Here is a 25469-nt window from a genome sequence, read left to right on the forward strand (position 1 = left end):
CCTGGCACCTGCCTGCCTCTCCAGGCTTATCTCACACTGCCCCTCTTTCTTAACATCCAGGCTCCAGCCATATAAAACCCATAGCTGTTCCGCAGTGAGCCCTCTCTTACCTATAGACTTTGTGGTAGCTTTTTACTCTAGCTAGAACTCTCAGCCCCCTCCAGCACCCCCGGTCTTCCCCCTGAGTCTGTAATCCTGCAGAATCCAGTGTCCATGCCATCCATCTGGGAAGTCCTCCCCGAGTCTGACCTGATCCTCCCCTGTGTGCCCCCAGCACCTCATGCTTCTGTCTTCCTAGCGCTTGTCACTCTGTCTTGCAGTAGCCCTTTGCCTTGCTGGTTTCTCCCACTCAGTTCTGCAGGACTGTGTCTTACTCATCGTTATGTTTCCAGTGGAGCCCATTGAATGAATGATGCACTTTTAAATGCTTTGTAAACTGCAGCTTGCTACACCAGTGTTAGTAAGTATTATGTGATATTACTGCGTTCAGGTTGGTTATTTAATATTGTTGGCCTACTCACCCATTTGGTGATAACTAATATCATTTCAGTTACATTATCCTGGTTCCTGCTTATGCCCTGTACTAATAAAGGCTACCATTTACTGAGCACTTAATGTGGGCTGGATTCTGTGATGTGATTTTAGATGTGTGATCTCATTAGTTCCTTCTTATAGCAATCTTTTAAGCTAGGTTTTATTGTAAGCATCATTCCCATTTTTCCGATGAAAAAAGTAACCAAGAGGTTAATTAGCTTGCTCAATATCAAATAGAATTTGAATCCAGATACTTTTAATTCATGATCCAAACCCTGATTCTAATCATCTCCCAGTTCTGCCAAAGTCTTTAGATAAGGACACTATCAGAGTGAAAATCAACCCATGGAATGGGAGCAAATATTTTCAAAACATATATCTGATAGGGGATTAATATCCAAAATATATAGCAAACTCTTAAAACTCAACAAAACAACAATCTGATTTTTTTCATTTTTATTTTTATTTTTTATTTTATTTTTTGTCTTTTTAGGGCCACACCCGCGGCATATGGAGGTTCCCAGGCTCGGTGTCAAATCAGAGCTGTAGCTGCCGGCCTACCACAGCAACACCAGATCTGAGCTGAGTCTGCGACCTACACCACAGCTCATGGCAACGCCAGATCCTTAACCCACTGAGCGGGGCCAGGGATCACATCTGCGTCCTCATGGATACCAGTCGGGTTTGTTAACCACTGCGCCTCGATGGGAACTCCTGTTGTATTTGTTAGATTTCACATATAAGTGGTCATCATACAGTACTTGTCTTTCTCTGTCTGACTTATTTCACTGAGCATAATGCCCTCCATGTCCATCCATGTTGTTGCAAATGTCAATTTTTCATACAGCTACAGACAATCCAATTTTAAAATGGGCAAAAGACTTAATAGCTATTTCTCCAAAGAAGATATATAAATGGCCAATATCACTGATCACTAGGTGATTAATCATTAGTGGCCAAATCACTAATCACTAGGCAAAGGCACATCTAACTCACAATGATGTGCCACCTCACACTCATTGGGATGGCTATTATAAAAAGAAAACAACAGTGGGATGGAAATCCTGTGAAATCAGATTGTTATGATCATTATACAACTACAGATGTGATAAATTCATTTGAGTAATAAAAAAATGAAAAAAAATTAAAAAAAGAAAACAACAGAAAATAACAAGCAATGGCAAGGATATGGAGCAATGGGAACCTATGCATTGCTTGTAGGAATATAAAATGGTGCAGCCACTGTGGAAAACAGTATAGAGGTTCCTCAAAAAAAAAAAAAATAAATAAAAATAGGGCGTTCCTGTTGTGGCTCAGTGGAAATGAACCTGACTAGTATCCATGACCATGCAGGTTCCATCCCTGGCCTCGCTCAGTGGGTTAAGGATCCAGCGTTGCTGTGGCTGTGGTGTAGGTCAGCAGCTGCAGCTCCAAATCAAGCCCTCGCCTGGGAACCTCCATATGCCACCAGTGTGGCCCCAAAAAGACAAAAAAAAATTAAAAATAGAATTACCATATATCCAGCAATTCCACTTCTGAGTATACATCCAAAAGAAGTAGAGCAGGGTCTAGAAGAGCTATGCGTATACTCATGTTCATAGCAGTTTTATTGACAATAGCCAAAACCCGGGAGCAATCCACGTGTTCATTAATGGATGAATGGATAAGCAAAATGGATGTACGTACATACAACAGAATATCATTCGACCTATCAAAGGAGGAAAATTCTGACACGTGCTACAACATGAATGAACACTGAGGTCATTATACTAAGTGAAATAAGCCAGTCCCAAAAGGACACATACCATATGATTCCACTTATTTGAGATACCGAGAGTTGTCAAGTTCCCAGCGACAAAAAGCAGAGTGGTGTTGCCAGGGTTGGAGGCAGTGGGGAATGGCGAGCTGCTGTTTAATGGGTACAGAGTTTCGCTTTTGCAAGAAGAAAAATATTCTGGAGATGGATGGTGGTAATGGTTGCATAACGATGTGAATGTGCTTAATACTGAAGTGCACACCTAAAAATAGCTAAAGTGGTAAATGCTATGTTTTGTATATTTTGCCACAATTTAAAAAAAAAAAAAAAAAAGGCTCCAAGCCTTGATTTTAACCATTTCCCTGTCCTGCCAAATTCTTTAGCTCCTTTCTTCCTGATGAATGTTTGCTGCTTTCCCTCAGGATAACCTGCCTTTTCTTTCTTTTTCCTCCTAAGCCCAGACTGCTCTGTGCCAGGATTCCTGGCGCCTCCATGCTGGTCAGTGAGCCTGAAGAGGGCAGGGTCCAGCCTCAGGCCTCCAGCTCACTCTCCTCCCGGGAAGAAGACGCCTCTACTCCGAAGGCAGCCAGCACGTATCTCACTCGCAACAGTCGGCAGATGGCCTCGGATCCCTTCTGTTCTCAGGAATCACATTGGGACTAACCGCGCTGTGCATTTTCCATCGCTGGCAGCCATCTCAACAGTGACGTCGGGCCTCGTTATTAATAGGGGAGGGACAGACCCAGAGAGAGGGGAAGTGGCTTGGGCTGAGTCACACAGCAAAGTTAGAACTGCCAGCTCCCAGCGACTAACCTCGCCCTGGGCTCTAGCCCACACACCTGGCGGCTCCGGAGACTTGCTCCTTTTTGGACTCTGGGCAACAAACTCCCTGGCTAACCAAGCGGGTCTGACTTGTCCTACAGAGCCAATGAGGCAAAAGCTTCCTGAGAATGTTATATTGTGATCTTGCTGTTTCTACTGGTTGGCAAGAAACCGACTCCCCATTCCTTTTCGAATGACCTTGGACACATCATGGAAAGTCTCTGAACCCTCAGTTTTCCCTTCAGGAAAATGCAGACAAGAATTCTGGGTGCCTACCCCGCCCCCACCCCAACAGACTGTGGACGAGCTATAGGGTGAAGATCGGGGTGCCCTTCTCCGATCGGGTCTGCATTTACATGGGTGAACTTCAAACCTGGCTAAGCATGGTAATCACGTGAGTGGCCTTTAAAAATACAAATTCCTTAGCACTGAGAACCACATCTAGTCGCTTATGATGGAGAACAATGGACGATAAGGTGAGAAAAAGAATGTACATATGTATGTGTGACTGGGTCACCTTGCTGTGCAGGAGAAGATTGACAGAACACTGTAAACCAGCTATAACGGAAAAAAATCATTAAAAAGACACTGACTTAAGAAGATGTAGATAATGTGAATTTTTATCAAATAAAGAAATGGTATGAAAATTTTTTTCAAACAAACAAACAAAAATATATATATATATACACAAGTTCCTTGGCCTTGACCAGCCTGGCTCACTTGGATTTCTCCTCCTTTCTCCTGGCCACGTGGCCTCCAGCATGAAGGGAACCCCCTTGGGGTGGTCTTTAACTTTTCCATTTAAATCCCCACCGACTCAGCTTAAAGAAACCTTCGCTAGGAGATGGTGAGCGCGGCACTCTCTGTCTCTCTCTCTTGGACTCACTGTTCCCCCAATGTTGGCACTTCTCACATGCTGCTTGTTATTTTTACTTCACTGTTTCAAATCTTTGCCTCTTGTTTCCCCCAATGAGCTCCTGGAGGGTAAAAAACTGTGCCATACCCTTCTCTTGCCGCACAAGCGCTGGCACTATCAGGACCTAGTATCTGTTCAATAAATAGTTATTGAATGGCAAATCTGAAATAATTTCTTCTTTATTTGGGAGATGTCCTGTGTCCTTTGGAAGCTTTCTGGTCACATGGAAAGAACTTTAAACAAAGAGGCAAGAGCCCTAGCTTCCAATCTTGGCTCTGTCACAAACTCCCATTGTGACCTGCAGCAAGTCGCTTGCCTTCTCGAGCCCTCAATTCCCTCATTTGTGAAACCGGGCTGATCCACAAAGTTCCTTTTAGTTCTGGATTTTTGCTACTGTAAGGCTGCAAGGGGCAGCCTTTTTTCATCGCAATGTCTTTAATGCCCACGGTGCCCCCCCTTTTTTTTCCTGTAAGGACTACATAATTGATGGGTCACCCCCAGGTTATAAACCAAGAAACCCAAGTAAAGAACAAGTAAATGCTTTGGTCAAGCTTCCATGCGTAGTGTGAGTGTGAGTGAGTGTGTGTGTGTGTGTGTGTGTGAGAGAGAGAGAGAGAGAGAGAGAGAGAAAGAGAGAGGGAGGTGTGTGTGTGTGTGGGGGGGTCCTCACTGCAGCTCCCAGGCTTTGAGTGGATTCTTCCATCCCAGAGCTGTTACCAGCCTTGCCCAACTGTAGAGCTGTCAACCGTTAACTATCTGCATGCCAACCCCGTCTGTGAACAACCCAGGGCAAAGGTATGACATGTTCCAGCTGGGTTTCCTCTTGTCCCTCTGCACACTCCCTTCTCGAGCCAGAATGTCCACTGCAATGTTCAGTATGATTGTTCAAATGCTGCCCCCTGAAGAGGACATGAGAGCAGAAGGCACTGGTCCTTGCCCGCTAGTCAGCATGGGAGACCCGGACAGGAAGGGGTGGGGAAAGCTGTGCTGCCACATGGAAGCGAGGACCTGGGAACCACGTGCTGCTTTGCTATATCGCCAGGACCTAGAACAGTGCCTAGTACATAGACGATGCTCAACGAAAAGGTTAAAAGAGGTGAACCTTGCCACGGTTTTCAAACTTTTTAAGGAAGGGAAAAAAACCTTTCTTCAATGAATCATACCCCCAAAGCTCGCAACGTGAAACTGGTGGATGCAAGGTTCCTGGTTGAGAGGAGCTAGAGTCGAACCCCAGAGAGGTTCCTCAGAGCCCAGGTGGAAAACTTGCTGTAGACATTTGGAAAGGAGGAGCAGATCAAATCTTGCTCTTTTTCTTGGTTAACCTTAGCTACGAGGGGATCTCAGTAAGATAAACGGAGGTTTGAAGAACCTGGTCCTCTAAAGGGAATGTTGGCATCTGAAAAAGTGTCGTCAATTTCTCCCTTCGATTATTTATTTTTATATTTATTTATTTATTTATTTATTTGTCTTTTTAGGGTCGCACTTGTGGCACATGGAAGTTCCCTGGCTAGGGGTCGAGTCGGAGCTGCAGCTGCTGGCCTACACCACAGCCACAGCCACACCGGATCCGAGCCGCATCTGTGACCCACATCACAGCTCATGGCAATGCCGGGTCCTTAACCCACGGAGCGAGCTCAGGGATCGAACCCATGTCCTCATGGATACTAGTCAGGTTCATTACTGCTGAGCCACAATGGGAACTTGAGGAGCTTCAATTATGAAGGGCAGAAGGGAAGAACTTTTGAGTAGGAGGTTTATAAGTTGGTCCACAAAGGCATATCAATGTAATGTTTGTTTAAATAAAGAAGAAAAGAAAAGCACAGTGTTTAAATTTTCCAGTATTCGGTAGAAACCCATCTGGTGTTACGCCGCAGGCAGCACTGATGTGAAAGTGCAATGTAAAAGTCGCGTGGAGTCTGCTGCTGCCTTTTGCACCACTGCACCCTGCATCACCCTGGCAGGTTTTAGCATTCCCAAGTTCATGGTCAGCCTTGGGCACTCACAACTGCCCAGAGGGACTACCTGATGAGAGCATCTCTACTCCATGTCTGCAGGACAGAAACCCGCAGCCTGACTTGGCTTTCTCCTTGCCTCTCCACCCATGACAGGCAAGTGAGGGCAACCAACCCAGGGGATGCTTACCTGTCAAGGTGGTCCAGGGAGCAAGGCACATCCCCAATCTGCATTGGAAGACAATTTGGGGTAACGAATATCTATTTTTAAAACTTATCAAAGGGAGTTCCCGTTGTGGCTCAGAAGCTTAAGAACCTGACATGGTGTCCATGAGGATGTGGGTTCAATCCCTGGCCTTGATCACTGGGTTAAGGATCTGGCATTGCTGTGAGCTATGGTGTAGGTCGAAGACACGGCTTGGATCTGGCGTTGCTGTGGCTGTGGCGTAGGCCGGCAGCTGTAGCTCTGATTTCATCCCTAGCCCGGGAACTTCCATGTTTTGCAGGTATAGCCATTTAAAAAAGAAAGAAAAATAAATTAATAAAACTTATTGGGGTTCCCGTCGTGCCTCAGTGGAAACGAATCTGACTAGCAACCATGAGGTCTTGCTCAGTGGGTTAAGGATCTGGCATTGCCTTGAGCTGTGGTATAGGTTGCAGATGCGGCTTGGATCTGGTGTTGCTCTGGTGGCATAGGGCAGCAGCTACAGCTACAGCTTCTATTAGATCCTGAGCCTGGGAACCTCCATATGCCATGGGTGCACACCCCCAAAAAAAGACACAAAAAACTTACATATCAAATTCTTAAATTAAGAGGTTTTTAGCATTATCGATCTCATGGCTCTTTCATAGAAATCTCTTTACCTGCCCCACAGACTATCCCTCTTCACAGGTGCCAGAAGGGGCAGACAGGTAATGCTGGGGACCCTGCTATAGACTGAGCATGTCCCCCACCACCGCCAAAATTCATACGTTGAAACCTGATCCACGATGTGATGGTATTTGGAGCTTGGGGCTTTGGGGAGGTGATTAGGTTATGAAGGAGGAGCTTTCATGAATGGGATTCATGCCCTTACAGAAGACCCAGAGAGAATCCTCGCCCCTTTCCACCATGTGAGCTTACAGCCAAAAGACAGCTGTCTATGAGCCAGGAAGAAGAGGGTTCTCACCAGACACGGGATCTGTCAGCACTTTGATCTTGAACTTCCCAGCCTCCAGAAATACATTTCTCTGTACAAAATAAATTTTTGTTGTTTACAAGCCACCCAGTCTGTGGTATTTTGTTATAGCAGTCTAAATGGACTAAGCTAGACCCCATTCAAGTACAGGAAACTGAAGGGTGAGAGAAGCTCCCCTTAGTCAGATGGCAAGTCAGCAGGAGCCCCAGCTTCTCCCCAGCTGCCTGGCAGAGCCCTCTCCACCTCTTAGCCAGTCTCCTGACTTCCCTATCTTCAAAATCTACCTCAGGCCCCACCCTCCCCAAGAGGACAGCCATCTGGCCACCCCTGGCCATCGCTACCATTGCTGACTTCACTCCCTTGTCCAGGCCACCACCACCCACAGCATCTGGGCTAGTCTTTTGTACTCAAGTAGTTGAGCTGGGTATCATGACATCTAGTCTTAGAAGAGAAGCCACTCAGGGTTCGAACTAGAGGACACTTGGACATCAGGACCAAGACTTTGTCAAACTAAGACCTTGCGGGATGACCTGCCCGAAGTCTCACAGCAAGTTTTGCAGTCTCACAGCAAGTTTTGCAGTCTCACAGGCTGCACACCAAGTTTTCCTATGTGTGCCTTCCTGGCTGCATCCTGAGTTCCTCTGTTTCTTCTCTTGGTCCTTTCTCTGACCCTCTCCCCTTGGTCCTGTCTCAGACTGATGCTCTGGGGATGGCTGCACAGTACCTGTTCTCTGGGACCTTGGTGTTGACTCAAGGAGGATTAATGACCTAAAGAGACAGAGCCCGGATGGAGCCTGTAGTCAGCTCTGATACATAACTTGTCATCCGTGACACTGATTCAGAAGCCAAAAAACGATGGCTCCCAGAGTTTAGATCATTTGCCCAATGTCACTCAGCTAAGAAATGGCCACAACAGGAGCCCATTGTAGGTCCTCAGGCCTCTGGAGCAGCCCCAGGCACACCTCCAAGCAATACCCAGAGCCCGCTGCGACCGAAGGCCCACTGAGTCGGGGCAAGCCTAGACCCCGCCTTCCGGCTCTGAGCGGTGTGACCCTGGGAGAAGTACGTTCTTCCTTTAGTTCTCTGAGCTTGTCAGCTTATTTGTGCGTGTGGCTCCTGTCCGATGTGGGGGGTGAGCAGAGAGACAGAGCGTGGGCGGCTCACATTGGCTTTCTGGAAGTAAGCGGGGCACCCTCGCGGCCCCTAGCCATTATGAGCCAAGCACTGCGGCTTGGCTGGTGCGCAGCCCCCCGCTATGAAGCGCCTGTGTCAGAGCTCTGCGCTCTGGAGCGGCGAACCTGGAGGCGGCTGCGCCGGCCGCTGGAGTGCGCCGGGGACTCACGGACTTTCTCCCGAGCAGTGCTCCGGGTTGCGGTCTTCCGCCCGCTGTTCTCCCGTGGCCCCGGAGTACCCACTGACCCCAGCAGGCCTTGCTCTCGAGGCCGCGCCCGTCCTGCCTGTGGTCCCCGGGGCCCGGCGCGTCTTCAGCGGGGGCGCGGGCCGCCCGCCGCCCGCCCTAGCGCAGGTTCCAGCGTTGGAGGACGGAGAGGTGAGAAAGCAGGGCGTGCGGGCCGCCTCCTCCCGGCCGGAGCTGGCGAGCGCATCTTCTCCGCGCGCCCCTCTCCTCTCGGCGAGCGCCGCCCAACTGCTGAGCCCGCTTGGCCCCCTGGTCCGAGTCGCTCCCAGCACAGGAGACCCAGCGCCCTCGGATAACCGCATTCACTACCTTTGGGGGACTCCCTGGGGAAAGTGGCCAGGGTCTCCGGGTGTGAGGAGCCGGGCCGGGACCGGGACCCGGGTGGGGGGCTTCCCGGGGACCTTCTCAACCCGCTTCCCTTCGCAGACAGCCGCCGTCGCCCCTGGGAAGGCGAGCCTCCGGCGTCTCCGAAGACCTGGTGGACTGCGCGCCTCGAGGTACCGGCCTCTAGAGCGGGGAGGGGGCCGTTAGCGAGCGACTGGCAGAGGGGACCTGTTTGCTGGCGGGTTTGGAGGTGGGATGGGGTAGGGTTTTGGAGTCGGAGAAGCGCAAGAGAAGACGCCGTTTTAATTTTTTTTCCCTCCCCCTCTTCCGAAAAGGAACCACATTGCAAGGGGGAAATAAGACGGAGTGTAAACACAAACAACCTCAAAAAGAAGCCAAGAAAAGCGAAGCCGAAAGAAGCAAGCGCAACACTGTTACAAAACTGTCTGGTTTTGTAACAATCGCCCTGCTGCCGGCCAATGAGCAGCGTGGCGGCGCATCACGTGGTGCCGTTTTATATAACACTTTGCTGAGACAAGACAGTTATTAGGCGGCGCGGGGCAGCAGGCATGGAGCTCGCAGAGGCGCGGCGGGGAGCGGCGCGCGGCAGAGCGGCGGCCGTGGCAGCCCCGATTCCCTCCAGCCGCCGCTCCCTGCTCCGCGTCCCCGGCCCCTAGACGCCTCTTTCCGCGCGTGACCCTCTCCCTATGGATTCATTTCAGACTGGGCAGATGCTGAGCTTGCCCGCCGAGCTCGGCAGCAACAACTTGGAGCTGGCTGAGCCGGCGGCATCAGCGGCCCGCGGAGACACGGGCCCCCACCCGGAGGCGGCTAGAGAAGGCCCCGCACCTCTACCGACGCGGCCGCCAGGGCAGGAGCAGCCTCCGAGGGCCTCGACGCCCGAGTGTAAAGTCCTGCTCAAGCAGGCCGATGCCCTGGCGTCTGGGGGGCGCCTCCGGGAAGCCCTCGAGGTGTACCGACAGCTCTCAGAGCGGCAGCAGCTGGTGGCTGAGCAGCTGGAGCAGTTGGTGCGCTGCCTGGCCGAGAACGTCCCGCGAGGCGAGGCTCCGGAGCCCCCGGACGGGAGCCTCGCGGTGAGCTGCGCGGTGGCGGCGGAAGACGCGGGGGTGGCGACGGCTGCCGAGGCCACCGAGGTGTGGGACGGCTTCAAGTGCCGGAAGTGCCATGGATTTCTCTCAGACCCCGTGTCCTTGTCCTGCGGCCACACCTTTTGTAAACTGTGCCTGGAACGCGGGCGGGCAGCCGACCGGCGCTGTGCGCTGTGCGGCGTCAAGCTCTCCGCGTTGATGGTGGCCACCGGGCGGGCGCGCGGGGCCCGGCGGGCTGGGCAGCAGGCGCCGCCGCCGCTGCGGGTCAACGTGGTGCTGAGCGGCCTCCTCGGCAAGTTGTTCCCAGGCCCGGCACGGGCGTCGCAACTCCGGCACGAGGGCAACCGGCTGTACCGCGAGCGCCAGGTGGAGGCGGCGCTGCTCAAGTACAACGAGGCAGTTAGGCTGGGTGAGCCCACTGTGCCGCCGGGACCCGCGAAATGGGAGGCGGGTCGGGCGGAGGAAGGCGCGCGGACCGGGGGATGGATCGAGCCCGGAGTGGGGGAGGGGGTTTCTGGAGTTCAGTCCCCTACTTTTTCTCCGTCGCTGCCGATTCATCGCCCTTTCTCTGGGTCTCTGTCTGTCTCCCTGCTCTTTGTCTTTTCCTGTGTCTCCTGTTAGCTTTTGTGTTTCTGCGTCGCTCAGTCCCTGCTTCTGTTTGTGTGTCACTCTGTTTCCGTGGCTTTTTCCCTCTCCGCATCTTTGTCACTCTGTCTCTTGCTCCGTGTCACCACCTCTGTTTCTCGGGCTCGCCTTCTCCTTCTGCCTCTGCACTCCTGGGCCCCTCGGACACCTGCCCGCACCTTGCGGTCCGGGAAGGGAACTTCGCACCCTTGCCAGTGCGCCGGGGCTTCTGGGCTCCCGCCAGCCCGAGATGTTCGGTCGGCGCCTGCGTCTGCCTCTCCCGCCCGACCCGGAGCCGCCGTGACGGCCGGGAGTTGTCCCTTCCGGGGCCGCGGCTCCCGGTGGGGTGGGTCCGGCGTGGAATTAGGTCAGGAGAGCACTGGTTGCATAAGGGCCGCGAGCGGCCCGGGCCGGGCGGCCCCTCCTCCGCGCGGGCGGGCGGGATTGTGTAACGGCTGAGGTAACCGAAGTGGGCCACGCTCGCCTCGGAAACCATCCCGCGAGCGTGTGCGGGGGGGGGGGGGGAGAGCTCGCGCCCCGCTGCCCTGTGACTCATTGTCACCGCTTCCTATCACACGATCCTCGGCTGAAATAGATGTCCCCTCCCTCCCCGCCCGCCCGCAGCCTGCGCCCTCGCCTGGAACCCCAGCCCGCCAGCCCAGTGGGCGACCGGCCGGGCGACAGCTCAGGGATCCCGGGGGACCGTGGGCTGGCTGCCAAGGGGCCCCGCCTCTGTCCCACTTTCCCGTGCCGCTTGAGGGATGGGTGGGCTTTGTGGCCTTAAGGGCGACGCGGGCAGCTCCGCGCCTCTGGCCGCACCCCCTCGACACCCGCCCCCCACCCCCCACGTCTGGACCCAGGAAGTGGCAGCCTAGCCGCCAGTATTGCCCAGCTCGGGCCGGCTGCCAGGAGCTCGGCGGCGGCGGGGCGCGGTGTCTGGCGAAGCGTGCTGGGGAGGAGGCAACAGGGCTGGGCAGACAGGGCTCTGGGATCCGAGGGTGCCCGGAGACCGACTCTGGTGGGTGGAGGAGGGAGTGGGCTCCACGTGTTGAATCAACACAAGAGCTGGCAACAGGTAATGGGGGACGGGGAAGGACGGGGTAGACGGGGGGGGGGGGAAGACTGGTACCCGAGGGAGGGGGGCTCCCCCCCCCACCCCTCATCCCGTGTGCCCCAGCAGAGCATCCTGTGTGCTGCAGGAAAGAGCTGACCGAGGAGACTTGTCAACTCTTGACTGACATCTTAAGAGCAAGTAATAAGGCACCCAAGCGAACCCTCTGCAGACCCCCTGGGGGAAACAACAAGGAAGCCTGTTCTCACAGCAGAAGGGGGTGCCCAGGCCCTGGGGAAGAACAGGGCACTATGAAGGAGACAAGCCGAGGCCACTTAAGCCCAGGTCTCCAAGGGAGACCTTTCAGCTATCCCCCAAGGGCTAGGGAAGCCCCTTCCTGTCTTCCTCCTCCTCATGGGTCTTTGCTGCTGCCACCACTTTTCCCTGGGTAGTCTTCCTTGCACCTCCAGAGGAGTCCGGGTGAAAATGTCAAGACCACTTTACCTTTCTACCAGGAAAGGGGTCTTCCCAACAAAGAGTTATCTTTGTGCTGAAAGATGGCCAGTCTCTCTTATTATTCTAGGTGCTATACTCCCCTTCAGAAAAAAAAGGAACCCGTCTCCCACCCCAGATTTAAAGTCTGGTCTGTTAGTGATGACACCGACCAGCTAGCTAGGCTTTGAGCAGATGCCTTTCCCTGTCTAGGCTTGATTTTCCTCAGCTGAAGAATGGGTTGATTGAGCCAGATGGTCTCTAAAGGCCCGCCCAGCCCCTGGCGTCTAGTGATTGAGTGTTGGGGAGAGCCAGCCTCATTTTATTCCTGGAAGCCTTGTCCCTGTAGGTTCACATTTGGCCATCTGTAATGAGAGGATGGAGGCTTGTAAATGCATTTCTGTTTTTTTTTTTTTTTTTTTCAGAGAAACTTCTTAGGAGCTGGGGTTTGTAGGCAGCGATGTTGCTAATGTCATCAGGGGACTGATTTGGATTTGTCTTCGTGGCCAGGATGAGGGTCACATCTGGCCAACCCCTTCTCCCTCCTCCCTGGCCTGTTTCCTTGTGGGTGATAACCTCACTCAGAAGCCAGGCTGCCAGTTGCTAGCCACGGCCACGGAGCAGGGCGCCAGAGTTTCTGCAATGTCAGAGTTGCTAATGCATGGCCGAAGCCATGGGCCCTCTAAGGGACTGCTTGAAGGAAGGGCAAAAATGGTTTCTTCACCGTCAGGGGAGCGCCGACCCAGGCAGGGCAATATTAGGGCTGGAGGTTGAGTTTACTGCTTTGGATCCCTGGAATAAGAGTCCTAGATAACTTGACATTTTGCTCAAGAGTCATTCTCATCTAGGACTTAGCACTTTTTTGTGTTGGGGGCCATTAATGAGGGTTTTTTTTTTTCTCTCATTCTGGCAGCTCCAAATGACCACTTGCTTTATAGCAACCGGTCTCAAATTTATTTCACCTTGGAGTCTCATGAGGACGCACTGCATGATGCAGAAATAGCATGTAAGCTCCGCCCCATGGGGTTTAAGGTGAGTGTGGATGGGAGGGAGCACTGGGAAGGAAATGTACAGTAGACAGGAGTTGGCAGGAGGGCCCGCCTCCCTGGTGCATGGGGATGGGGCACTAGAGCTCTCGCAGAGCAGGCAGAAGGCTCTGCAAAGGAGCTGGGGGGAGGGTCCTTCGACAAAGGGTGACTCAGGGGTCTGCAAGGGAGCTGGATTCTTTCCCAGTCCGATCTTCACCTGAGGACCTGCAGAGCAGCCTGGGCTTTGTGACTCTCCAGAATGTGGACTTGGGAGCCAGACTGCCTGAGTTTTTGTCCCAGCTTTGCTCCTTTCACTAGCTATGTGGCCTTGGGTAAATTACTTAACCTCCCTGTGCCTCATCTTCTCATCTATGAAATGGGGGTATTCAAAGCATCTGCTGAACAGGGTTTGTTGCGAGGATCACTTGAGCTAATACATGCAGATACTTAGAACGATGTACATGGGGGGGGGTCATAGGACTTTTCTTGCAACTTTTCCCTCTCGCATCCTAAATCCAGAGCCTAGGGGTAGGGTCCTCGTCCTCGATAGTGCGGCGGGAAACAAGGGTAAGTAAGCAGTGGACCCTTTGGGATGGGATGGGGAAAGAGACGTTCCCTGTGAAGGAAACATTGATGGGAGGTATGAAATAGGAGTTTGACTCCCCAGGTGCATTCCAGCTGCCCAGCCAGGCCTCAGTGGTTCTTAAAATCCCCTGCAGGCGGTCAGCTCTCAGTGGGGCGAGCTGGCTGCCCTGAGCAGGTAGAGCGTGTGGGTGGCTACTCGGTATGACTGGTCAGATCCCAAACACCCCTCCAGTCTCCCAGCGCTTATTCCCTCCAGATGCCCAGAAATGTCCCCCAGGCCTTTCTCCAGAGGAGCCCTGGCAAGCCCTGCATCCAGCTCCAGAAGGAGGGTAGGGGGCTCAACGAGAGGCTTGGAGCAGGGGCCACTGCTCAAGAAGGCAGATCCCAGCTGGCCCCTGTAGCCAAGCCCAAGCCCGAGGGTGCCCGGGTCTGTAGAGGTGTGTTGGACGGGGAGGCCCAGGACCTCAGAAGAGCCCGCAGCCTCAACCTGGATCATTCCTTCACTAAGTTAGACTTGGCGTCAGCCACGGAGGCAAGGGAGTGGGGAGCCAGCCCCGAAGGGGCGGCCTCCAAGCCAAGCTGCAGGACGGCCTATCCCACATCTTTTCTCCTTCCTTCCTCTCCCCCGGATGCTCCATCTTTGTACTTTTTCAAGATGTGGCGAGGGAGCAGGAGTGAGCCGAGCCCACAGGAGTCAAAGCGTCTGTGCAGCCCCTGGTTAGCCCTCTGCAGGGCCGGCTGCTTTGCCACTAGCTCCCTTTGAGGTCTTGGAGAGGCCCCGTGCTTTGGCTCACTTGAGCTGCTGCTTATAACTGATCAGTGCGTGTAGGCGGTCCCTCAGTAATGTGGACTAGGTGACTGCTTGACGGGCTCGATAACAGAAAGGCCCATCTGGGTAGGTCCTGAGAGCTGGTTAGCATGTGCTCAAATGGGGGTTCTTGCTATCTTGGGTGCGACCTTCAATGCAACGGTGGGGCGGGGGTGGGGAGGTAGGGCTTCAGGTCAGTCAGACCCAGGCTCAAACCCTACTTCCACAATTTACCACCTGGGTTACTTGGGGCAAGTCACTTCTCTGGGTCTCAGTTTTATCTTTCTTAAAAATGGGCTTCAGGAGTTCCCGTAGTGGCTCAGTGGAAATGAATCTGACTAGCATCCATGAGGACGCAGGTTCAGTCCCTGGCCTCGCTCAGTGAGTTAAGCATCCAGCATTGTCGTGAGCTGTGGTGTAGGTTGCAGATGCGGTTCAGATCTGGTGTTGCAGTGGCTGTGGTGTAGGCCGGCAGCTACAGCTCCGATTCAACTCCTAGCCTGGGAACCTCCATGTGCCACGGGTGCGGCCCTAAAAACAAAAACAAAAACAAACAAAAAAAAAGGGCTTCAGGGAGTTCCTGTTGTGGCGCAGCGGAAATGAATCCAACTAGGAACCATGAGGTTGCAGTTTCGATCCCTGGCCTCGCTCAGTGGGTTAAAGATCCGGCATTGTCGTGAGCTGTGGTGTAGGTTGCAGACATGGCTCGGATCTGGCACTGCTGTGGCTATGGTGTAGGCCAGCAGCTATAGCTCTGATTAGACCCCTAGCCTGGGAACCTCCATATGCCGCAGGAGCGGCCCTAGAAAAGGCGAAAAAGACCAAAAAAAAAAAAAAAATTCCCCAAAAAACAGAAAAAAAAGGGCTTCAGAACACTTGCCCACATTACAGGTCTGTAGATAAGATAGTCCTTTTAGGAGTTCCCTGGTGGCCTAGTGATTAAGGACTTGGTGTGTGGCAAAAAAAAAAAAAAAAAAAAAAAAAAGAGAGAGAGAGAGAGAGAGAGAGAGAGATAGTCCTTTTAAAACCCTTCACACGTCAGTGAATACCCATGAAGTATTTATCTCATATTAGCAGTGATAGCAGCGTCGAGTTGGGTCAAAATGGGATTGAATGCTCCTGTTCTCTTTCAGGCACACTTCAGAAAAGCACAAGCCTTAGCCACCCTAGGCAAGGTGGAGGAAGCACTAAGGGAGTTTCTATATTGTGTGTCCCTCGATGGGAAGAACAAAAGAGCAAGAGCTGAAGCCCAAAGGGTGAGTTCCCACCTCTCCGTCTCCTCTAGGGCAGGGAGTGAGGGAACTGACTCCTCCCCAGGATTGGGGGTCCTGAGTGGGTGGCTTCCTGGGTTGAGGGGACAGGAGTGAGACACGAGTGCCAACCGCTGGCCCAAAAGCACCATCCTTTTGTCATGGTCAATTGCATTGAGCAGGTCCTACCTCTTATAGGAGCCTGTGAGGAATGTTCTTGCTTCTTTGACTCAGGGTGTGGGTTTTCAGTGGGAAAACAAACAAAACGAAACAAAACCAAATACATCAAGGCGAGGATGGAGGCTCACCGAGGAGATGCTTGTTGTTGGCGAGAGGTCCTAGATGTGAGGGTGCCTGCAGTTGTTGAACTTTCCTTTGGCTAAGTCGCAGCTTCGCCAGCCACACAGGGCAGCCAGCTCCCCAGAAGGGATGTTGGTCCCCACCTGCAGTGCCCTATGCAGAACGCCAACCTTCAGCTCCTTTGCTAAAGATAAAACACATACACTATCTCACAAATAGAAGTTGTGGACCATTACACTATAGTCCAGTCACTCCAACTCTTTAGTCCTGGGAGAACATCGTTGTTATTTTTTTTTTTTTAATTGCATGAAATACTGAGCACTGAAGGCTCAAGCATCCTCAGTTCTTGGACTTCGTTGCTTAAAGTTCTGCAATGTGCTGTCACAGTGTCTGGCTAATCGGCCTGGAAGTTGCATGCTGACAGTCAGTGGTGGCCTCTGCTCTCCCCATGCCCCACTGCACCCCAAATGCTTCTGTCCCGGTGTAGTTTGGCAGAGCACTGGATGAAGAAAGGGAAGAAGACAAAGGGCTGGTGTCTGAAGGCTCCAGAAAGGAATCTTCAGCAAAATCAATGAAGTAGGAGAAGCCCAGCTCTGGAAGGTGGGCCTCTCATGGAAAGTTTCTTTTCTGGGAAGTTGGTGGCAAAGAATTGCTCCAAGCTGTGGATCCTTTCCCAAATCTTTACTGTGGCCCATCGTGTGAGTATTAATAATGATAATTAACATTTATTGAGCATTTCCTATGCACCAGGCACGGTGCTATGGCCATTATGGGGACGATAATTTAATCCCCACAATATCCCTATGAGAGCAGGCACTATTATTATTCTCATGTTACAGATGAGGCAGATGAGGAAGCTGAGGTGAGTGACTTTCCTGAGGTCACTCACCTAGTGACTGGCAGCCTCCACCTGCTTCCAGATCTTCCCTGTGAGTGGCCGCACCGTCCTGCCATCCTGGGGGGCCACGTCAGGCGTCTCGGCAGTGGCTGCTGGGCTGAGGGGAGAGTAGCAATGGGGTTATCCAGTTCTGGGATGGATGGACAAAGGTGGTTAGAAGAACTTTGACTCTTGGGGACAGAGTGTGTAAAGGCCAACAGAGGCAGATGTTGGGGCAGGGGGCGAGTGGTTTCTTCACTCTCATTTGTCCATTTCCCACTTGGCCTGAGAGGCTCTGCTATCATCAGTTGGGCTGACTCCTCTTTCCAGCCCGCTTTTATAGACCAGCTAGTGTCACTGCCACGGTTGCCTCAACGGGGCCGGGTGAGATGCTGTGCTAAGCGCTGGAGCCCAAAGAGGCATAAGCCACAGTCTCAGTCCTCCAGGACCTTACGGTCTTGGCATTTTTAAATAGTGTAATACGAATGCCAAACAATACAAACAAGCATTTGCCTGTGACGAGTGGTCCGGAGGTCTGAGGTCAGGGTGAGACCGTAGAGGCAGATTTCCACTGGGTGTGGTGAGGGCAGGGCAGTTACTTAAGAACTCCGAGGACCATCCGCTGAGCTCACTTACTGCACTATTCCCATTCCAGGGCTAAGGATGAGACAGAGATGGTTCAAGTTCACTTGGCATTAATTAGCTGCCTCAGCCACTGACAGGTCTGGGTTTTTTTTGTTTTTGTTTTTTTTTGGGGGGCGGCTGCACCCATGGCATATGAAAGTTCCCACACTAGGGGTCGAATCAGAGCTTCAACTGCCAGCCTACACCACAGCCACAGCAATTTGGGATCTGAGCCATATCTGTGACCTACACCACAGCTCATAGCAATGCCGGATCCTTAACCCACTGAGCGAGGCCAGGGATTGAACCCATGTCCTCATGGATACTAGTCAGGTTCATTACCACTGAGCCATGACGGGAACTCCTGGGTTTCTTTGTAATGTTTGTTTTTACCTCCCATTCTTTTTTTTGCCCTCTTGACCCATTGGAGGCTTTAGGCTGACACTCAAATGGAATTGACTTCCATTTGTCTGTGGAATGATGGCTGTGACGAGAGTTGACCCCAGCTTTTGTTTTCCAAAGCCTCTGAGAAGGCCCAGAGTGATTACTTGGGCAGGAAAGGAGCTCAGTGTTGCCGTTCCTTCTGCTGTGTTTCCTTTGAGTTGCCCTCCCCGCCTCTCTTCCGCTCCCACCGCCCGCTGCCCTTCTGTCCTTGGACCTTGGCCTGCCGTGTGGCTGCTGCTGCTCTTTTGGGGAGAATTCCTGGCAGGCTGCTTCCGGAGTGGCTTGGTCCTAGTAGGCGACTTGGGAGGGCTTTTGAGGGCCAGCTCTGGCTCCCGTGGAGGAGGGGCCTCTGACAGCTGGCAGTTGCGGCCCTGGGCACCGCAGGTACCTCCCCACTTCCCTCCTTTACTGCCCACCTAGAGCTGGAAGGAAACGGGCATCTGCCTGAGGACTTTGGGCCTGAACCCCCAGCCTCCACCTGGTTCCAGGGGTGGCTAATGTCTTCATTCAGTTCCATCCGGTGCGATGAGTGTTTATTGGACAGCTGTCATGGGCCCGCCACAAGCTGGCCATCTGTGTAGGGAGAAAGGCACGCTTTGAGGCTAATTCGAGACTGTGCAGTGTAAGGCGCTCTATTAGGGTGCCGTGGAGAACCCCGAAGGACGGGAGAGATCAGGGAGCCTGCCAGAGTAGGGGCAGGTAGCCCTGGAGCTGGGCCTTGAAAGCTCAGCAGGGTTGGGCTACGTGGGAAGCGCTGGCATCAGAAGGAACATCGTGAAGGACCTGCTGGGGGCCAGCAAGGGAACAAATCATAGCAGAGGGAGTTTGGTGGGAGTTTCAGTCGGAGTCTCCTGATCAGTTAATACCCTGACTATGATGACCCTGAGCAAGGAAGGGAGCGCCCTTTAATGGGTCTCAGCTGTAAACATGTGCCTGTGTTTTTAGAAGCAAGTGTCCAGCCTTCTTGTGTTACGTGTACACACAATAGATACGCAGGTATGTTGATAACAGGTGCTTTCAGAGGGGTCGAAGCAAGGATGTGGGGGGCTAGTGGTGCAGCCTCTATTAGACCCCACCTCTTTGCTTCCAGTCCCTTCTGGGTCTTCTACCCCCGCCTCCACACCGCCCTCAGCTTATCCAATTGCAAAGGAGACTGGCCAGAGACTGGAACCTGCCCAGCCCAAGTCCTTGAAGTTACCTGACTTCCTCTGGGGGGAGAAGTGGGAGGAGAGGCTGGGAGAAGAGGGAAGAAGGTTAGGTTCTGCTTTCCCTAGCACTTCCCTGCTGAAGGGATTCAAGATCCAGGGCTGATGGTCAGGGAAGGAGGGAGAAGATGGACAGGCAAACAGGAAAGAATTATCAAGGAACCTCCATGACACCGGTAGACTTCTACCCCGGGGGGTGTCTCGGCTGTGACTCCAGGTCCCCCAGCTGATGTTTCTCTCCTGTCTTCACCCCTGTCTCTTCCTTCTAGATAGGTTCTGAAATCCCACTGCAGATCCTTGGAAGGAAGGGGCGCCCTGGAGTGGGGCACCTGCAGTGCCTTTTCCAAATCCAGACTCCCGACCCGGGGAGCACTTCAGACCTGGGGGAGTGAGTCGTGAGAACTTGGAGCCTGGACTTTGCATAAGCTCCCCAGGCAATTCCAAGGTGCTAGAGTGAGAACTCCTGCCTCCCTGTGTCGGGGTCTCTGGTCCAAGGCTTCCTGCCTGGAGTTTGGCCCTGCAAGCTGTGCCCTGCTCCCCTCCTCTCCCCGCCCTTCACCTGAGCACCTGTAGAAACTGAAGTGGTGAAGTCTTCTGTTTTATGTCATAGCTTCTCCTTAGTTTCTTTTCACCATCATTCCCGGGGGATTCTCAGAAACATTCTCCTGATATCCTGAAGTTGTTGGCACCTCACCCTAGATTAAAGGAACAAGTAGAGTCAATGGCTACTGAAGGCACCAGCCATAATCTACCAAAGTCGTCACAGGTAAAACTCCACTCACCCAGCTTGCTCGGGATGTTTTGTTTGGCTGTTTTGTGGGCAAACATGGGGAGTGAGCCCTACCCCTCCTACGTTGTTCCTGAGAAGGAAGAAACGGAGTGGCCCGGGGCCGTGTTCTTTGCTAGAAGGTTATTTCCTTAAGATAAAACTGGATTTCAGGCAAGGTCCCAGGGTTTATGATTTATTCTGTTCAGTTTTTCAGTTCTTGGTCAGAGGGAGCTGAGGGAGAGGTTTGACAGAACTAGAATGGAACTGGCCCGCTTCCCCTAAAGCCATTCAATCGGGTGGCTTTATCAGCTTAGGAGCCTGGGAAGAGGGCCTGACAGCCCCTCCTTTCCTGCTTTTTGTTTGCTCTTTGAGCACCAGCTGAGTTCCTTGTGCAAAGACAGCTCCGTTTGATCCCCAAGTGGAAGTAATTTCATAGTCCTGCACCGTGCCTTGCACATAAGTAGACTTCCACTACTTGTTTGTAGCCAGGAAGAGGGTAGCGATATAGGAAGTGTTCGGTTCCTAGGAGGAAGATAGGTATTTGAGTCTGAAGACGATGGGCTTCAGGCACTGGCTTTCCCAGCAGAGGGCATGTGGATGGAAGCTGGGCTCAGAAGCGCAGACCAGAAGGCGGACTCGAGCTCTGAAGGTCTAGGCACCTTGGGGCAGTTGCCTCCCCTCCATCCGTGCCCTGTGTTCTGACCCTGTGTGTGAGCCCCGGGGTCTCCTTGGCTTTTTGGATTCCCTGGCAGGTGAGACTCTTCTATTTCCTGGGCTGCTTTCCCTGCTCGAGAGAATGAATAAAATGCAGGTGTGCCTGACTCCAAAAGTGTGTGTGTGTGGGGGGGGGCAGAACTTAGAGTATCTCCTGAAATCAAAGCATCCCTAGTGCATCTCAGTACTTGTTTGAGATCAATATTACAGGATTGAGGCGTTCCCGTTGCGGCTCAGCAGTAACGAACCTGGCTAATATCCACAAGGATGAGGGTTTGTTCCCTGGCCCTGCTCCGTGGGTTAAGGATCTGGCATTGCCATGAACTGTGGTGTAGGTCACAGACGTGACTTGGATCCTGTGTGGCTGTGGCTGTGGCCTAGACCGGCAGCTGCAGCTCCCATTCCATCCCTAGCCTGGGAACTTCCATGTGCCACGGGTGAGGCCCTAAAAAGCAAAAAAAAAAAAAAAAAAAAAGCAGACTGAGAACACGAATACTGAACCCAAGTGCCTGGAGTGACTTCTGATTGCAGCTCGGTCTGACATGAAGAAAAGCAGCGCCCCTGGCTTTCCCGTGTGACCCAGCTGGGGAGTGGAGATTGGGTTTCCACTCAAACTTTGCCTTGCAAAGCAGCGGGCTGTTTAGACAATGCCTGGGGTTTGGAAAGATGAGGATGCAGCATTGCCATAGAGCTGAAAAACCCTGAGCTCCCTAGGCTAGCAACTCAGAAAACGCACATCCTTTTTCTCTTCATCTCATTGTTTTTGCCCAATTCTATGTTCCCCATTTTTCATCTCTCCATCAATTTGTGGTGTTGTTGGAGTTGGAGGGGAGAAAGCAGCATGAGCCTTTTGACCCATGCGCTGTGGACGGAGAGAGGGATTCTCCAGGTAAATCTGCGTAGATACCTTGTCATTGGCTTTTTTTTTCTCGCTCCTTCTCCTGGACAAAAAATTCTTTAAAAGGCAAGAGACATTGTTTTGCCAAATGATCTATCTCTTTTTCAGACTTGTCACCCAAAATTTAGTGAAAGGACTGATTTTGTCCCTGGTTCATTGGACCCGTTGTAACATTTCGCTCTGGAGCGTGAGGGAACTCGGCAGGCCTGTGAACACAGCTGTGCTAGAACCTTACCGAAAGTTCTTTGGCCGCTGGGTGTGGCGCAGGATCTCCCCTCGCTGCATGCCTTGCTTCCTTCAGGTGGTGGCTGGGGTCTGGGTTTGGAGAGGAGCCGGGCTGGTGCCACACTTTGCATTCTCCCCCTCACCGTGGCTCAAGGACTCTCTCCCCAGTACGCCTTTCTGTCCTGGCCTGGAATGTTCCTCCCCTCTGCCCCGGAGGTGCAGGAGCCCTGTGGACAGAAGTGCCAAAGCTGCCACCCAACGGCCCCTTGGTTAAGCTTTGTGTCCTCAAGAGGATCAGGACTATGCAGCGTTCTCTCTTTGTCCCCCGTGGGGAGGAATATCAGGGGGCGATGTTGGTCCCGAGTAGAGCCGGATGGTTTGTGTCTTTCTTCCTCCAGGAGACGCCGGAGCTCCCACACTGTTCTAGTCAGGAGGCGGCCGCAGCCAGGGGGGACCTGGCTAAAGTCCAAGGGCACGGGCAGCAGAGCGACATGGAAGACCAGGACGGGGTGGAGGAGGAGGAGAAGGCAGATGCTGCCTGCCCCCAAGCCGCCTCCAGCAAGACCGGCAAATGTCAGGAGAAGAAAAGGAAGCACTGCCAGGTGGAACCCCAAGACCCAGAGGTGCCTAATAAGGCCGCTAAGCCAGGTGCGGACTCTGCCCGGGGGTTGGGAGGGGGGTGGGGGAAGAAGGGGCCTTGGAGGAGAAGCCTGGGCTTCCCGCACGCGCAGGTTACACCCCCTCCACGTGGGGGCTCCGAGACTCTCAGCTCTGCCACCTCCGGGCTGGCCAGGGGCTGTCCCTGAGGGCAGGCACAGCTCCCGGCATCCTCCTGTGCCTGGTACTGATTATAAGGGAAAGCCGAAGCTCATGGTCCAGCACAGCCTGAAGTCATGGCATCTCACGCCCCTGAGGGTGTCCTTCCTTCCAGGCCAACCTCTCTCTGCCCCCATCCCCATTCCAGGAAGGTAGGGCCAGGGCCACGTGATCGGGCCTCACTCTGCTCATTCCCAGTCGTGCTCCCGGGGGTTGGCATCTCAGAAGCAGCAGCTGCAGCTTGATAGCCTTCCAAGAGAGGCTGGTAGTGCTGAGATCCAGGATGAGCTTTGAAGTCCTGGCTCCATCCATGACTTTGCTGCTGCTGCTGCTGCTGCTGCTGCTGCTATTTGCTGAGTGAGGTGCCTCTTGCCTTTGAATGAAGCCCCCAGGGCTCTCGGACAGCCCCTGACTGGCACATCTCTCTCTGTGAGGCTTCTGGCAACCTACATGTGCCTATTTCAGGGCACCCCGTTCTCAATGGCTCAGGTGGCCACGAACTCTCTGGGAGGTGGTGAGTGTGGCTGACTAAAAAAATAATTGGGTTCTTTTGCCTCAGAAGTCCCATCTGTGAAACCAAGCTTAGTTCACCTCTGACTTCTGCTTTCTAAATCACAGACCCTCCCGCTGATCCGGGGGCCACACCTGCTCTCAGTGTTCCGCTCGCATCCTTTGACGCCTCTGACCTTGAATGCTCCCTCTGTATGAGGTATGTGATGCGTACTGTCACTCACTCCCCGAGGCTTCTTCCTCTCTGGTGTCTGGACCTCTCTGCTGCTGACCTACTGCTGGGTAGGTTAGCACAGGAAAGCGTGGTTCTAACAAAATGCAAATCACAACAGTGACCCATCACACAGGCTGCCTGGTGTCCCTTGCTTACAGATTGCATTCTCTGCATTTTTTTTTTTTTTTTGTCTTTTTAGGGCTGGACTCTCAGCATATGGAAGTTCCCAGGCTAGGGGTTGAATTGGAGCTACTGCTGCTGGCCTCCGCCACAGCCACAGCAGCACAGGATCCGAACCACGTTTGTGACCGACACCACAGCTCATGGCCATCCTGGATCCTTAACCCACTGAGCGGGGTGAGGGATCAAACCTGCATCCTCATGGATGCTGGTCAGTTTTGGTTCCTCTGTGCCACGACGGGAACTCCCTTTCTCCACACTCTTGACTTGGAAACACCTAGAGAGCAGGAAGAAAACTGTCTACTCAGAGGCCATAAACGGATGGCCCACGGGCCGGATATCTTTTTGGGAGGCCTGTATGGGATTTGGGGGTTGGCGTTAAAGATGAATGTTCTGCAGTAGAACAGGCACTCTCCCGTTGGCCATGGCCCCTCCCTCGCCCATTGCCTTACACCAGCCCTCCTCTCACACTTGCATTGCTTTCCTGGCCCCTCGTCCAGGGGCATTGAGAATAGTACCTGCCATACAGTACGTACTCAATATTATTTAAGGTGGCGACCCTGGAACTAATCTCAACTGGCAACTAGCTCAAGATCTCAAAGCTCAAGAGCTGATCTCAATACCACAGGCCTAGTCTTTAGAAGCCAAGGAGAGGCCCTGACGATGTTTTTTGTCCTGGGCCATGAAGAGTAGTTAGTAGTGGGCATGTATGTACTACTTGGCTGGGCATCTTTCCCCCACCTGGTGCCACATCATCTCTACTGTCTCAGGTCTCTGGAGAGGCCAATTAGACACATGCCTGCCCACCCTTGCCCTCCAACACACATGGAGGAAGTGGCCACCGTCATGGTCTGTGTGACAAAAAATTACTTTCCTTTGTTTCATTTCGCAGCTGTGACTTTATGGCTAAGAGGAGATGCTCCAAAGCCAGATGGCCTGGGTTTCAACCCACCCAGGCTCTGCCACTTACTGGCCACTTGACCTGGAGCAAGTAACTTTCTCTGCCACTGTTTCCTCATCCATAAAAGAGAGAACAGTAGTACCTGCTCTATGGGGTTATGATTCATTGAGAAAAATGATTTCAGACATTTAGAATGGTACCTGCCCTATAGTCAGTACTCAATAGATGTTAACTTTTTTCTAGACTAGAGGTTCTTTGACTTAAGGTCCATGGACCCCTGAAGGGTTCCCCGTATGGATTCCAATGAATCTGTGAATTCCCTAAAGTTATATGTAAAAGGGTGTGTGTGTGTGTGTGTGTGTGTGTGTGTGTGTGTGTGTGTGTGTGTGTGTTGTGTGTTTTCTAGGACAAAGTCTACGGCTTTCAGGAGATTCTCAAATGTTCCTTCCCCCACCCCCACCCCCGCCACCCCAAGAGAGGGTTAAAAGGAGGCTGAGATATTTGCACAAAAGTTGTTAAGATGTTTGAGCCAAGAGAAGAGATGTCAAGAAAAATCTTTCAGTCCACCACACAGGCAGATCCAGCCAACAGAGGCTCCTCAGGTGTTTCCTGCCCTTGATAAGCACAGAGGCCTTCCAGCTCAATCCCATGCATTTGTACTCAAAATGGCCTTTCTGGACCTCTGAATAAAAATGAGAAAGGCATCCGTTACCGAAACATGTGCTTTTTCTTTCTCTTAAAAAAAAAAAAAAGTAGAGTTGTCAGATTTGCTCATAAGCTCAGACAGACTTGGTGACGAATGTGCCGTGGGAGTTTTAGCTGGAGTGGGCGAGGGTAAACTGGGCTATATAGCCAGTTCCCTTTTACCGCCTCCCTCTCCCCCTCACAACAGCATAGCAGGTGGGTCGTGCCAGAGCCAAGGTGTGAGATGGAGAAACGCTGCTTC

The 25469-nt window shown here is 52.7% G+C and overlaps 1 protein-coding gene and 1 long non-coding RNA gene across 7 annotated transcripts in view; both read left to right on the forward strand.

Annotated features, from left to right (window-relative positions):
- LOC106507028 overlaps positions 1–4196 on the forward strand; it is a 94577-nt gene extending 90381 nt beyond the window's left edge. Inside the window, exon 7 of the long non-coding RNA XR_002340622.1 lies at positions 2747–4196. This is a non-coding gene — a long non-coding RNA (uncharacterized LOC106507028). The remainder of the gene's footprint in view (positions 1–2746) is intronic.
- LONRF3 (LON peptidase N-terminal domain and ring finger 3) overlaps positions 9449–25469 on the forward strand; it is a 53509-nt gene continuing 37488 nt past the window's right edge. For 3 of the 6 annotated variants that reach the window (XM_013986381.2, XM_013986383.2, XM_013986382.2), the window contains exons 1-6: positions 9449–10417; positions 13089–13207; positions 15730–15852; positions 19907–20062; positions 22301–22550; positions 23337–23427. In XM_013986381.2, coding sequence (XP_013841835.1) covers positions 9607–10417; positions 13089–13207; positions 15730–15852; positions 19907–20062; positions 22301–22550; positions 23337–23427 — 1550 coding nt within the window. In that variant the 5' untranslated portion in view covers positions 9449–9606. The remainder of the gene's footprint in view (positions 10418–13088; positions 13208–15729; positions 15853–19906; positions 20063–22300; positions 22551–23336; positions 23428–25469) is intronic. The other 3 variants (XM_013986385.2, XM_013986386.1, XM_003135348.5) reach the window with 1 other exon arrangement.

This window comes from Sus scrofa, chromosome X (genome assembly GCF_000003025.6).
Source record: "Sus scrofa isolate TJ Tabasco breed Duroc chromosome X, Sscrofa11.1, whole genome shotgun sequence".
NCBI lineage: Eukaryota > Metazoa > Chordata > Mammalia > Artiodactyla > Suidae > Sus > Sus scrofa.